Source organism: Diceros bicornis, chromosome 7, assembly GCF_020826845.1.
Source record: "Diceros bicornis minor isolate mBicDic1 chromosome 7, mDicBic1.mat.cur, whole genome shotgun sequence".
NCBI classification, from domain to species: Eukaryota; Metazoa; Chordata; class Mammalia; order Perissodactyla; family Rhinocerotidae; genus Diceros; species Diceros bicornis.
Genome location: NC_080746.1, coordinates 61153340 through 61166802, shown reverse-complemented (window position 1 = coordinate 61166802; position 13463 = coordinate 61153340). Strand labels below are relative to the sequence as shown.

General features: G+C 36.1%; 1 protein-coding gene across 1 annotated transcript; it reads left to right on the top strand.

Annotated features, from left to right (window-relative positions):
* The first annotated feature begins 12263 nt into the window (after positions 1–12263).
* On the top strand, positions 12264–13208 carry LOC131408019 (olfactory receptor 52D1-like). The gene has a single exon (XM_058544590.1). It carries the CDS (start codon positions 12264–12266, stop codon positions 13206–13208), a length of 945 nt encoding a protein of 314 aa, XP_058400573.1.
* Positions 13209–13463: the final 255 nt, after the last annotated feature.

Sequence of the window (13463 nt, the reverse complement as noted above, 5' to 3'; positions counted from 1 at the left end):
GGAAGTTTGTGATCTCTCTTTTCACCACTGATTCTCATACCTACAGAAGGATAATGTGAATGGGGAGTGAAAAGGACACAGAACTTAATATCATTCAGACATATTGCTCATTGAAGAAGTAAGTTCAGTGCTTTGGATGACAGTTTGGCCAGATTATCCAGAGGTTCTATGCTATATGCCAAGGTAGCAGTAGCAAACAACCCTACAAAACTTTTGCTAGAGCCATATATGAACAGGGGAAATTTACAGGATTTTTGACTTACTCATTGTGGAAATGGAAACCATGACTCTGAGAACATTGATCTTTTGCATTTCCTATTACTTCTAGCCTGGGCTATCTGAAACACCATCATCAGGCTTTCTTTATTTATTTACCTCTAGATGCCAGACCGATTTTGCTGCAAATGTAGATTCCTTCCGGGAATCCTGGAGACCTACAAAAACTCCGTTTCTGTTGCCCCATGTGTATTAGTACATAGTCATTTGACAGCCCTCACCCTCTACCAAGACTACTCCCGGTCCTAGGCAGCCTGAGTCTGTGGCATTTGTTCTCAAATGGGGATTGATAGAAAAGAGTTTAGCTGTCTTATATTCACTCAGTCCATCATAAAAATACTGAATAAGTCACTGTTTGCCAAGACTCTCAATGTGGCCCTTAGAGGACATGTAAAGAGAGTGGTCTGTTTTCAAAGTCAGCCAGGAGTGGTTAGTTCTCTAAATGAATTAAAGTTCACTTATGTTTAAAGTCTATTTGTTGAGTGGAATAGGAAGGGTGGAATATGGACGATGTTTTTACAGAGGGGCTTAGGAAATTAAAAAAAAAAAAAAAAGAGAAGTACAGAGAAGCATTTCAAGAAAATTAACAACTAAAAAGAGGTTAGAATGTTGTCAAAAGCAGAACCTAGTCAGTTTAGAGATACCATACAGCTGGATGAACATGATTATGCTTTCTCTCCACATGTTAAAGTTCAGTGGATCACTAGTTAGAGTTGCACATCCTTCTACTTTACACAGTGAGGACCCTACTTTCTTTTCGACAACTTTACACTATACCATGACTCCATGTTATGACTCTACACTATACTATAGTTGATTAGTTGTGGTGTGAATCCTGAAACACTTTTGAATATAATGAGCAACTTTTTTTGTGTGTGTGAGGAAGATCAGCCCTGAGCTAACATCCATGCTAATCCTCCTCTTTTTTTTTTTTTTTTTTGCTGAGGGATACTGGCTCTGAGCTAACATCTATTGCTAATCCTCCTCCTTTTTTTTTTCCCCCAAAGCCCCAGTAGATAGTTGTATGTCATAGTTGTACATCTTTCTAGTTGCTGTATGTGAGACATGGCTCAGCAGGGCTGGAGAAGCAGTGCATCGGTGCGCGGCCGAGATCTGAACCCGGGCCGCCGGTAGCAGAGCGCGCGCATTTAATTGCTAAGGCACGGGGCCGGCCCATGACCAACTTTTAATACCTCCCTAATTTTACAGTCTTTCCAGAATTGACCTGAGTTCTCTTTTGTGGGATCCAAATTTCAAATATAAGAAATTTATTTGTATTTCCCATTAGTATCTGTTTCATTAATTATTCTCTAATATTTTTACCATTGCACATTTTACTCCAATCTGCCTATGCCTAAACGCAGATTGAAATCACTCCCACAAAGAGATTTTGTCTGATCTGGTCACATCCATACACCCTGGAAAAGGGAACCCTTTATGACTAGTAGTGGAAGTGTCTATTTCTATCTGGAGACCATCTCTTGAAAACAGTCATATAAATAGATGTTCATAGTCACTTGAAGCACATATGTAAAGGTATAAAAGGAACTTTTGGTGCAATAATTCTTATATGAATGAAAAAAATTGATAGAAGGACATTGGGGTTTCTTTGCTTGTGATCCTGCAACAATACTAATGAGTGGACTGTAGTTGGAATAGTCAGAAATATGGATTAAAGCAATAAATATTGTAAAAAATAATTTCCTTTGATGTCTGTATGTAGTATTTGGAAGTATGTGGTGGGCGAAATGATGAAATATGTGGAAGATGTTGCTAATAGTCATGAATGTGAGTTTCCAGAAATGATAGAAACTGAGAGAGAAAGAAATCTCAAAATTTAAATAAATCACTCTCTCCTGAATAATCATAATAATGGGCTGATATTGTAAAGGCAAAAAAAATTTGTTATACTTAGCCCCACCCACTTGATGATAATGCCTTTATCAGATTGTTTGTCTAGTAATCAGCAAGCAGTTAAAATCAAAGGCTTGAAAATCTGAGAGATGACCTGGCTACTAATCCTGTACCCTCCCCCCAATTTACCTTTTATGGAATCTTGCCAAAGTACTTTACACATTACCCACAGTTTACTTATCTGTAAATTAAGAACAATAACCTCACTTACCTCAGTGCTAAATGAGATCATATATAGAACAGATCAGTGGTTGGCACAGTTCAAATATTATCTACAGCAGGTTATGAAAAGACAAGTTATTCTGCCAAGACAAAAACAGGCTGCACAATATTGAAGAGACAAAACAAAACCACACAGAAGAGAAAACTCCTTGATGACAGAAATGAAGACTATTTCACAAGAAGGTGAAAATTCCAAAGCTAAAAAGCTTTCTCCTGTCTTCTTATGTATAAGATTGATCACAGCCAAAATTAGAAGGTGATATCCTAACTAGTTTGTACATTTTCATGCAGTTAAAAAAAGTCACATGTTTTTTTAAAAAATCTATTTGTAATAATTACTCATTTACAGGTTTTGTGAATTTGTAGGAATAAAATGGGGTGAGCCCAATCCATCTAAATTACATTAAATACAATTACTATAAGAAACAATAAGGGCATGAGTTTGATGACCGTTAGCTTTAAAAATAATCTAAATGCAATCGTATAAGAGACTGTTTCAGTCTTATTTATTGAGTAGAAGAGAGAGAAAAGGTGCTAATAGGTGATCTCTAGCAGAGGCAAGAGGCCAGAAAGGTCAGGGTATCCATTGCCGTATCACAAAGAGGACTAAGATGCTGTGTAAATTGATACTAAAGCTACTAAATTTACACTAAAGCTACTAAAACTTTCATGATTTACAATTTTCCAATATTTATTCTATTTTCCGTATTACCCAAATACCCTCACATCTTCACAGACACAGATGGTTAGTTGTCTCATAATTATCCTTTTTTGTTTTCAGTAAACCAGAGAGTTAACCATTAGAGTTACCAGGCATCCAGGTGACTAGAATCTAGAATCATGGGAATCATCTTGCATATATTATAAATTACTTGAGGGCCGTAAATATAAGAAGATGAGACCAAATTATCTGTAAAATTTTTTCAAATCTATTTTACATTAATCTAGCCCCCAACTCTCCTTTTGTTCATGAAAAATTCTAAACACAGAAAACAGAAAAAGCTTGACAACGGACAGGAAAATTAACGACTAAAGCAGGATTAAAAATGTTAAGTCTATCTGTTTCCTCCTAAAATAAGCACCCATTACAACCCATTATCCACTCCCAATTCCCAAGCTGTAGGGGCAGAAACTTATCTGGATGGAGCTGAGGGCTGATTTGGCATGTGAATGGGCTAGTTACATTATTGTTTCCACAAAATTTCCAGCAGGGGTAGATATTAATGGAAATGTTGCTAGGCCTCCCTAAGTGCCTGGGCTCATCCCAGAGCATCATCACCCTTCTGACTCCCCTAGAGTATCATTATCCTTCTGATCTCCAGTCTTCCTTCCCAGGAATGAATTGTTTTTGGCCTGGGACTTAGGGTCAGAAAGTTCTCTGAATTCTAGAAAGAAGGGATCTCTTTGGAATGAGAATCAGGAAATATCCCATCTTGAGTTACATTCAGAGAAAGTTGAATATAAGCTCATGAGGAGTGAGATCAGAGAATGTGAGAAATAAAGATTTATTAAACTGTAGAAATGAAGAGTGGTTATCTTTACCATCTTCTGTTATCTGGCAAGATCTGCATATGAAGCCATATAGTAGATACTATTGTGCTGTTGAATATAATAGCAACTTTGTTCCACCCCCTCCTCATTTTCCCACTAGTACTTTACTACTACACTACTACTCCTTCTACCCGTACTCCTCCTCCTCCTACTACTACTACAAAGGATGTTGCCTACTATTGTATAGTAATTTTCAGCTTCAAATGAACTTTAAATACATTGTTTTGCAAGGACAACCCTCTCCAAGCTTCTCCCACTCATTGAAATATTTAATAATTCATCATCATTTCTTCTGTTTCTTGGTAGGAGTTGGCACTAACTTCAGTGATAGCATTTTTACTGTGTCACACTGGTCTATTCAAAATACCAGATAACAAGTTTTATAGGTTATTGTCAGTGATGGGTTATCCTTCTCAGTGATTGGAGGATATTTCAAGTGTAGGGTGTTTTCTGACCCAGAGTTTTAGTAGTTCACTCACCTGTCATAGAAAATCATTAATTAACTGCAGTAGGAAGGTGGCAAACTGCCTTTCTCTATCAAGCATGGAGGTTCTGGGTTTTAGATGATAGTGACCAAAATGCATGGATTTCCATCTAGATATTTTTCTTCTCAGTGAGGCTCAACTGTCTGACACTCCCTCTTTATCTTCATGTGATACCATCACCAGTTTGTTTGTTTATTTATTTATTTATATATTTGTTTTTTGATATTAAGTTGTCAATAGTTGTTCAGCCTCAGAATCATTTGTCCAGCTTCAGTACACACGATAGTTTTATCAGTTGTCATCTTCATTTATTTTTCCTGTTCTTTTTTCCACCTGGTTTCCTCAGGAATTTATTCTAAGGGTTGACATCTCTCTCTTCTTCTCAACTCATTATCCCACCTTCATTATCTACTTTCTGATTGTTTCCATTTATTCCTTTGTTGTCTCTCCTGTGTTTCAATTCTTTCTTTCTCTGTCTTTCTCTTTTTTATGTCTATCTCACTCAGTTATCTCAGGGCCAAGTCTCCATCAATTGTCTACTCTTTCTGGAGTATTTAACTTTCCCCTCTCTTCTTTCTCCAATAAACATATACAACTGTGAAATTCTCATTAAAAGAATATCATCTTTTCAGCCCAGAAATATTTCAGAGACTTTTCTCATATTTTATAGCTAAGTTCTTCAAACAATAGTTTATATTCATTTTTTCTTCTTTTCAGGTCCCATATTAATATGGTTTAATATTCTTTCTTTCTACTTGGATTTTTCTTGCAAAGAAATACACATCTCTCTTATGACCCAGCAGTTCTACTACTGTATATTCATGAAGAGAAACAAACACATAAGTCCACAGTAGGACTTGTATAATAATTTGTGTAGCAGTCTTTTTTAGGACTAACATCCCAAATTTCCATCAAAAGGATAATGAGTCTTAATTTTTCAGTTTGGTGAGATTTAACATGTGTATACTGCTGTGTAATCAGCACCCAACATAAGACAGAGAAAATTCTCAATGCCCCAGAATGTTCCCTCATGCCACATGGTGGTCATTGTCCAAATCCCTCTTCACGGTACTCAACTATTTAGTTTTTATTGCTGAGGAAGATTAGCCCTGAGCTACCATCTGTGCCAATCTTCCTCTATTTTGTATGTAGGTCACCTCCACAATATGGCTAATGAGTGGTGTAGGTCTGCGCCTGGGATCCAAACCTGCGAACTCGGGCGGCAAAAGCAGAGCACGGTGAACTCAGCCACTGGGCCACAAGGCCAGCCCCCAGCAACTATTTGTTTGTCACCACAGATTAGTTTTACCTATTGTTAGATTTCATTTGAGCATTAAATTGTAAATTGAAGCTAATTGAGTGAAAAATTTAATGGAAAATTTCAAGCAGAGAGATGGATTTGGCAAAGGAAGAGTCTTGAAACAAAAGTTGTGAGTATCTACGTACATTTAAACATTGTTACAGTTCAAAACATGATGTGGAATATTGTGGCAGATGGAGAAGCAAGATTGTGTTTGTATATATGCATACATATACATACATAAAAAATGCATGTACACATATAAACATTCATACATAGGCATACATACATGTATATGTATATATACACAAAACTGCTTCTTTAACCATATCTCCCACAATATTCCACATTATGTTTTGAACACTGAAATATGTAAATATATGTATAGATTTGAAGAGGAAATGTTTTAGGAAGCAATTAAGAGTTCATTAGAGTTAAAAGTGTTTGAAATCATTCAAGCAAGAAATACTGTAAACAAGTGCTTGGATCGATAATATACACTAGAATCCTCCTCTTATTTCTTCATGTCTCTGTGGGTATTTTGCCTTCTTACTACTTATCTCCCATCCATATAGTCCATGTAATGCTCTCCAAAATTCTGAGCTGCAAGATGAAAGTATACATTGTTTGGTCATAACTATTACCTGTGCCTGCACTAATGTAACTTTGCAGAGACCTCCTTTACTTGGTGCACGGAACTGTAGTGAGGAAGGGACCACCATGTTCAACCATGCTATGCCGGCACAAACAGGTGTTTCAAGCTTTTACACTTGCCCTCTGTTGTCAGACCGAGAGTTCTGACAAGATCTTTTAATGAAGCAGCCTCCCTGGGATAGTGGGCTCTTAGTTGTGGGCCAGACATTAGAGGCTTCTTCAGATACATTTCTTCTGTCTACATAGTTGGAAAATGACTTATTCCAAAATTGGTAACAAAAACTTTATTTTCAGGTTGGGAAGAACATATATTGTATTAAATACTGAGTGAATATATGCATTTACACGTGTATCTGAGTACTTCACGTCAACATCAGTACATGTAAACCACTTTTCTCTAAGTTTTTAGAGGGCGTGAAATGAGTTCTCATTAAAAAAATCAGGCACTGGGGGAAATTAGCAGTAAAAATATGGGACAAAGGGGGATGGAGACTTCTAGTACAATGTGAATAAGTGAATTTAACACCTCTGATGGAGAGCCCGTTGAAGTCTAAGATGACAAGAATAAATTCCAGAATCCATCGTTACTCCTGTCCAAGTGAATAGTTTAGTTTTCCAGTGGGTTAATTGTATCTGTTAGAACTAATAAGCAAATTGAGTATAGTTGCACAATACAAAATCAATATGCAAATATCAGTCATGTTTCTATACACAAACAACAAACTATCCGAAAAGGATATTGAGAAAACAATCTCATTCAAGATAGCAATAAAAAGAATAAAATACTTAGGAATAAACTTAACTAAAGAAGTGAAAAACATACATTGAAAATTAAAAAACATTGATGAAGGAAATCAAAGAAGATACAGATAATTGGAAAGACATCATTATCATGGATTGGAAGAATTAATATTATTAAAATTTTCATAATGTCAAAAGTGGTCTACAGATTCAATGTAATCCCTATCAAAATTCCAATGGCATTCTTACAGAAATAAGAAAAAAAAATTAAAATTCATATGGAACCACAAAAGATTCCAAATAGCCTAAGCAATCTTAAATAAGAAGAACAAAGCTGGAGGCATCACACTTCCTGGTTTCAAAATATATTAGAAAGCTACAGTCACCAAAACAGTATGGTCCTGGCATCAAAGCAGAAAAACAGATCACTGGAACAGAATACACAACCCAGAAAAAAATCCACACAAATATGATCAACTGATCAACTGATCTTCTATAAGAGTGCTGAAACAAATGGGAAAAGGATCATCTCTTCAATAAATGGTGTTGGGAAAACTGGATATCCACATACAGAAAAATGATATTAGAGCCTTATCTCACATCATACACAAAAATCAACTCAAAATGCATTAAAGACTTGAAAGTAAGACCTGAAATCATAAAACTCCTAGAAGAAAACAGGGAAAAAGCTTCTTGACATTGGTCTGGGGCAATGAAGTTTTAGATATATCAAAGCACAGGAAACAAAAGGAAAAATAGACAAGTGGAATTGCATCAAACTAAAAAGCTTCCACACAGCGAGGGAAACAATCTATGGAATGAGAGAAAATATTTGTAAGCCATATAGTTCATTAGGGATTAAGATCCAAAATATTTGAAGAATTCATACAACTCAATAACAACAACAATAAAAAAAACTCGTTGAAAAATGAGCAAAGGACCTGAAGAGACATTTGTCAAAAGAAATCATACAAATGGCCAACATGTGTATGAAAAGGTGTTCAACATCATTAAACATCAGTGAAAAGCAAATCAAAACCACAATGAAATATCACTCACGCCTGTTAGGATGACTAGTATCAAAAAGACAAGAAGTAACAAGTGTTGGAGAGGGTGTGGAGAAAAGAGAGCCCTTGTACATTGTTGGTGAGTATGTAAATTAATAGAGCTTTTGTGGAAAACAGTATGGAGGTTCCTCAAAAAAAAAAAACAAATAAAAAACAGAAGACAAACAAAAACCCCAAAGCGAACATATGATCCAGAAATCCCACTTTTGGATATATATCCAAAGGAAATAAAATATCTCTATTGTTTCAGGTTGGAATTAAATTGGGTTAATCAAAGGATTAAAGAATATGTTTTTGTCTTTTCAGTTCCCTTCAGGATTTTAGGTCTTGTTAAGTGCTCGACAAATTAAATTATATCATTTCACTGAAGGATGGCTACATCTGGAGCTAAAACCTGAGGAAATGCACAGGTAAATTACTAGCTCTCAAATTATGTAGGCTATCAATCATCACAGTATACAAAATATTCTCCCTTCTGGTAATGATTCTATAGGGACCCATTTGTATCAAACGTTACTCTTGCTTATCCTCTGAGAATATCATGTTGAAGCTGCTACGTATAGAAGCTACATCTTTGGGTTGCTTGTTGGCTCTGAATCAGTTTCTTTCATGGGCTAAAAGTGTAGAGAAAAGGGGCTAGTCTGAGTGACTTTAGTAAAATTGTATAGGACCTGAGACTTCTCCAAATATCACCTTCTTATTTTCTGAATGCCCTAAATTCAATGGAGGATAAATATATCTTTGAGCAGAGGAAAAAAACAGTTTTTATTATTGATGGATGAAATGATGAAAGAATCAGATTTTAGGAGGGCCAAGATCTTTTTTAAGGATATCATAGAAGTGAGGATTATCTCTCCTTTTAAAAGTTATTTTATATTACATGACTTATATGAAAGAATAAAATATGGGTAACAAAAATATGGATACCTTGTGACATCTGGATTCACATACAGGTTGGTATTTTTAAAAGGATGTTGTCATAGTGATCATATCATATATGCTTGAAGAAACTAATGTGTGTATCCATGAATATGTTCACTTTTTGCTCTTGCAATGTTCTATATTGTATTTATGCATCCAACATATATTTATTGAGTACCTAATAAGTCAAAGCCACCGATCTGGGCATTGGGTTATAAAATTCCCTGTAGATTATGCAATGTATGTATGTACTCTTTTACCCATAGAATCTCATCTATTCTGTACTCTTTGAGTCCAAACTATGTAAGATTTTAATTCATTATTTCATGATTGCTCTTCCTAATGAAAATTTATGCTTTTTCCTTTGGTTATGTATACATCTACATATATAAAAATACATGTTTCAAATATATATATTTCAGTTCCTAATACCGGAAGTCGTATATTCTTTAGATTCCAGTCAAAGTGTCACTTACTCAAGCAGTCTTTCCCTGAGTCACAAAACTTAATTTGGTCTATTGCTATCATTTCTGTAGAACTCATGCCCCATGAGTTCATAAGAGCCCCACTCAAGATAATTTACTGCCTTATAAATTACTTCTTTACAGTCTGTTTTATCAGATGAATCATTAAAAAAGCCATATCAGCACAGTTCAAGAGTTTTTCACTAGGGTAAAGCCCAGGGTTAGTAAATGTAGAAGCCTACAAAACATTTCCTCAGTTAGTGATATTTGGAGAGTTTAAGTTGTTTACAGGATTCTGGCAAGCATATGAAGGGATAACTGTGTATTTTTTGAGTGCATATTATATTTATAAGGACTTGTTTGAGACATAAGAAAAACAGATTCTTCTTCAAGAGCTGTTGGCAACACTGCCAAACGTAATGTAACTGTCTCGATGGGAGATGGGGGAGAACCGAAAACTAGTAACCAAGGTTTTCTCCACAACCAAATAATTTGTAGCGATTTAAGAGTCCTTCTCTTCGTTAACACTCCCAACCTTTGCCTCTGCACTCATCTTCTTTTTCTGGGGATAACACCAAGGCTTCTCTACTACGAAGGCTCAACTCTCAACTGGAACTATGTGAAGTATAAAGGAATATGCGTTATTCGGTAACGGATATTTTGGACATCATTAAGTCAATTTACCAATCCAGTAAATCAATTGTTCTGCATGTACCAGAATGTGGATTTCTGGATGAATAAATGAAGGAGCACAAGAAGGGTCCATCTGTACAATGAAATGATCTAAGTCTGAAACATTGAGTATGGGAAGGTAGTGAATGGGGTTAAGGTTAAGGAATATGTTATTCATATACATATATACATGTATATATATATATATGTATATATATGATCCTTATCCATCTTTTTTTCCAAAAGAATGTACAATATTGTCTCTATTTAATGGGTACATGACAGAAAAAAAAACAATAGGAAAAAGTGACATTATAACACATTATGCTTCATATTAGTCACATATGCAACGTGACAAATGAGATCCAGAAGGCATGGAAGACATTGTTGTCATTTAAGAAGCCATTTCAAGAATATCAATATCGTGTTCCCATTTAGAAATATTCCAACCGATATCACGTTCTTACCGCATGCAGTCCTACAAATTTTTAGTTGTCCCTATTTAATATGTAACTCTGGAAGCTTGATTGCCTGGATTTTGACTTTCTTCCTCTTAAATCAGGAGATAGAGATCATTTATTTCTCTTCCCTAAATTACTTAGAGTGTGGCTTGTGCAATCATCTACCTAAAACAAGAGTCTTTTCAATAACTCCCTGAAAGATTCATAAGGTCTCTACTTGATCACTTACAGTTAAGGAAAGTCTGCTCACTTGAGAGAAATACTGCCTAAGATATCAAAGAGGAAATTTTTAAAGTCTTGCTTCATCCAACATAGTTTTTGATTATCACTGATATGGAAGCAACTCATAGAGAGAAGTTAAAACCCAAGACAGCTTTGGAAGGCACTTCTGCATTCCAAGGAGTAGTATACTGTATTATTCACCTTGGGGAATCTGAAGCATACTCTCCTTAGACTCCAATTTATCAGCAGTCATAAATCCGTAAATATTAACTGTGCACTTATCATATTTGACACTGGATTTGGCATTTGTAAAGAGTGAATATGTTAGAAGTATAATTTTCAGCTAGGTACCAATAGGAAAAAGTGGAAAGGAAAAATAAACAAAATACCATGTAATAAATGATATGGAGGACTTACAATGAGCGATAGATAAAAATATACCAAGTCAGGTTACCTACAACAGATTTGGCACCCGCATAATCAGTGCAGAATTAGATAGTTTTCAGAAAGTCCTGACAGAAGAAAATAAAGCAGAGAATTTTAGAATATTCTCAAGACAATTGTTTATGCAATTGATGTTTTTCTAAAATGGGCAGAGGAAAAAGTGAATACGTGAAAAAGCTATTAATGAGAAGAAATTGTCTTCATCTCCCATCACTTTCTCCCTTAATTTATAAGTTTCTAAAACACTGGCATTCTTGTCTGTTTCTGTTTGTTCCTGCTTCACAGCAAATTTTCTTGCTAGGTTCATTTCCAGAATGTGTAATATCCCAGGCTCTGTACAGATGGAACTCCATCATTCACATAGCACCTTAAATATGACATTCTCATGATCCACACATACTAGTCCCCATTCATCATATTATGACATTTTTCTTATAGAGTGTAACCTCCACAAGAAGAATAGCTGGTCTGTGCATTACTTTATTCCTGGTGGCTAGAATATGATTTGTTACCCAGTAACGGCTTAATAAACAGTTGTTGAATTAAGTACAATTATGAATAGACAGAGAATCATTTTACTGTAAATGAATGGATAAGGTAACTTATATGCCCTATGATAATATGAAATGATGCATGAATTATCTTTCTGCACTTTCAAACACATTATTTGGTATGATGTTGCAAATTTTATTACTCTGGTTCTAGTGAATTTAAATATACCTAATCATGAATTTGAATTGTTTTTAACAACAGGTCACTAAAGGGTCTTCCTGAATTGAATCTCCATGTTTTCACCATCTGGTTGTGGTCACTTTGGCATAGCAACTTTATCTTCAGAAGTATTGATAGAAAGCAAAAGAAAAGCCACCATGCCACTTCTCAACACTTCTCGTCCCTCTCCTGTCACCTTCTTGCTGATGGGTATCCCAGGACTAGAGCACCTGCATGTCTGGATCGGAATTCCTTTCTGCTCCATGTACGTGGTGGCTGTGGTGGGGAATGTGACCATCCTGGCCGTGGTGAGGGCAGAGCGAAGCCTCCATGAGCCTATGTTCCTTTTTCTGTGCATGCTCTCGGTCACTGACCTGGTCCTCTCCACATCTACGCTGCCCCGCATGCTCTGTCTCTTCTGGCTTGGAGCCCATGACATCACCTTCGATGCCTGCCTGGCCCAAATGTTCTTCATTCACAGCTTTACTACCATGGAATCAGGCTTTTTCCTGGCCATGGCCATTGACCGTTATGTGGCCATTTGTCATCCACTGCACCATGCCACCATTCTCACCCATAGTCGCATCACTATAATTGGTATTATTGTGGTGATTCGGGGCGTAGCCTTCTTTTCTCCACACCCTATCCTGCTCAAACAGCTGTCTTACTGCAGAACACAAATCATTGCCCACACTTACTGTGAGTTTATGGCTGTGGTGAAGCTGGCATGTGTGGACACAGGAGCCATCACGCGTTATAGCCTCAGTGTGGCTTCTATCATTGGCTCAGGTGATGCCATTCTCATTGCTATATCCTACGCTTTCATTCTTCATTCTGTATTCAGTCTGCCATCCCGAGAAGCTAGCTTTAAGGCTTTGGGCACATGTGGATCTCATGTCTGTGTTATTCTTGTCTTCTATTCCACAACTGGTTTTTCCATTTTCACTCACCGTTTTGGGAAAAATGTGCCTGCACATGTCCATATTTTTATTGCAAATATGTACCTTTTGGTACCCCCTTTTCTCAACCCCATTGTGTATGGAGTAAGGACCAAGAAAATACAGGAGCATGTTCTTAGGGCACTAAGGGTCAAAGTGTCCTGATTTTATTTGGATCAATAAAAGAGATGATTCAAGATATATATAAAGACAAGAGATGATGTAGGGAAAATAAATGCTCTCACCCCCAGAACCTGAATTGCATTTACCACTTGAAAGTTTTTATTTACCAGATGTCTAGAATATCTAAAATTCTAACTAAACAAGTCATTTTACCATTTTCATTTAGGAAATAATGGTGATGAAGTTGTTAATCTCACTCTAAATATGTACGTTTCAGAGTTAGTTACAGTAGAGAAT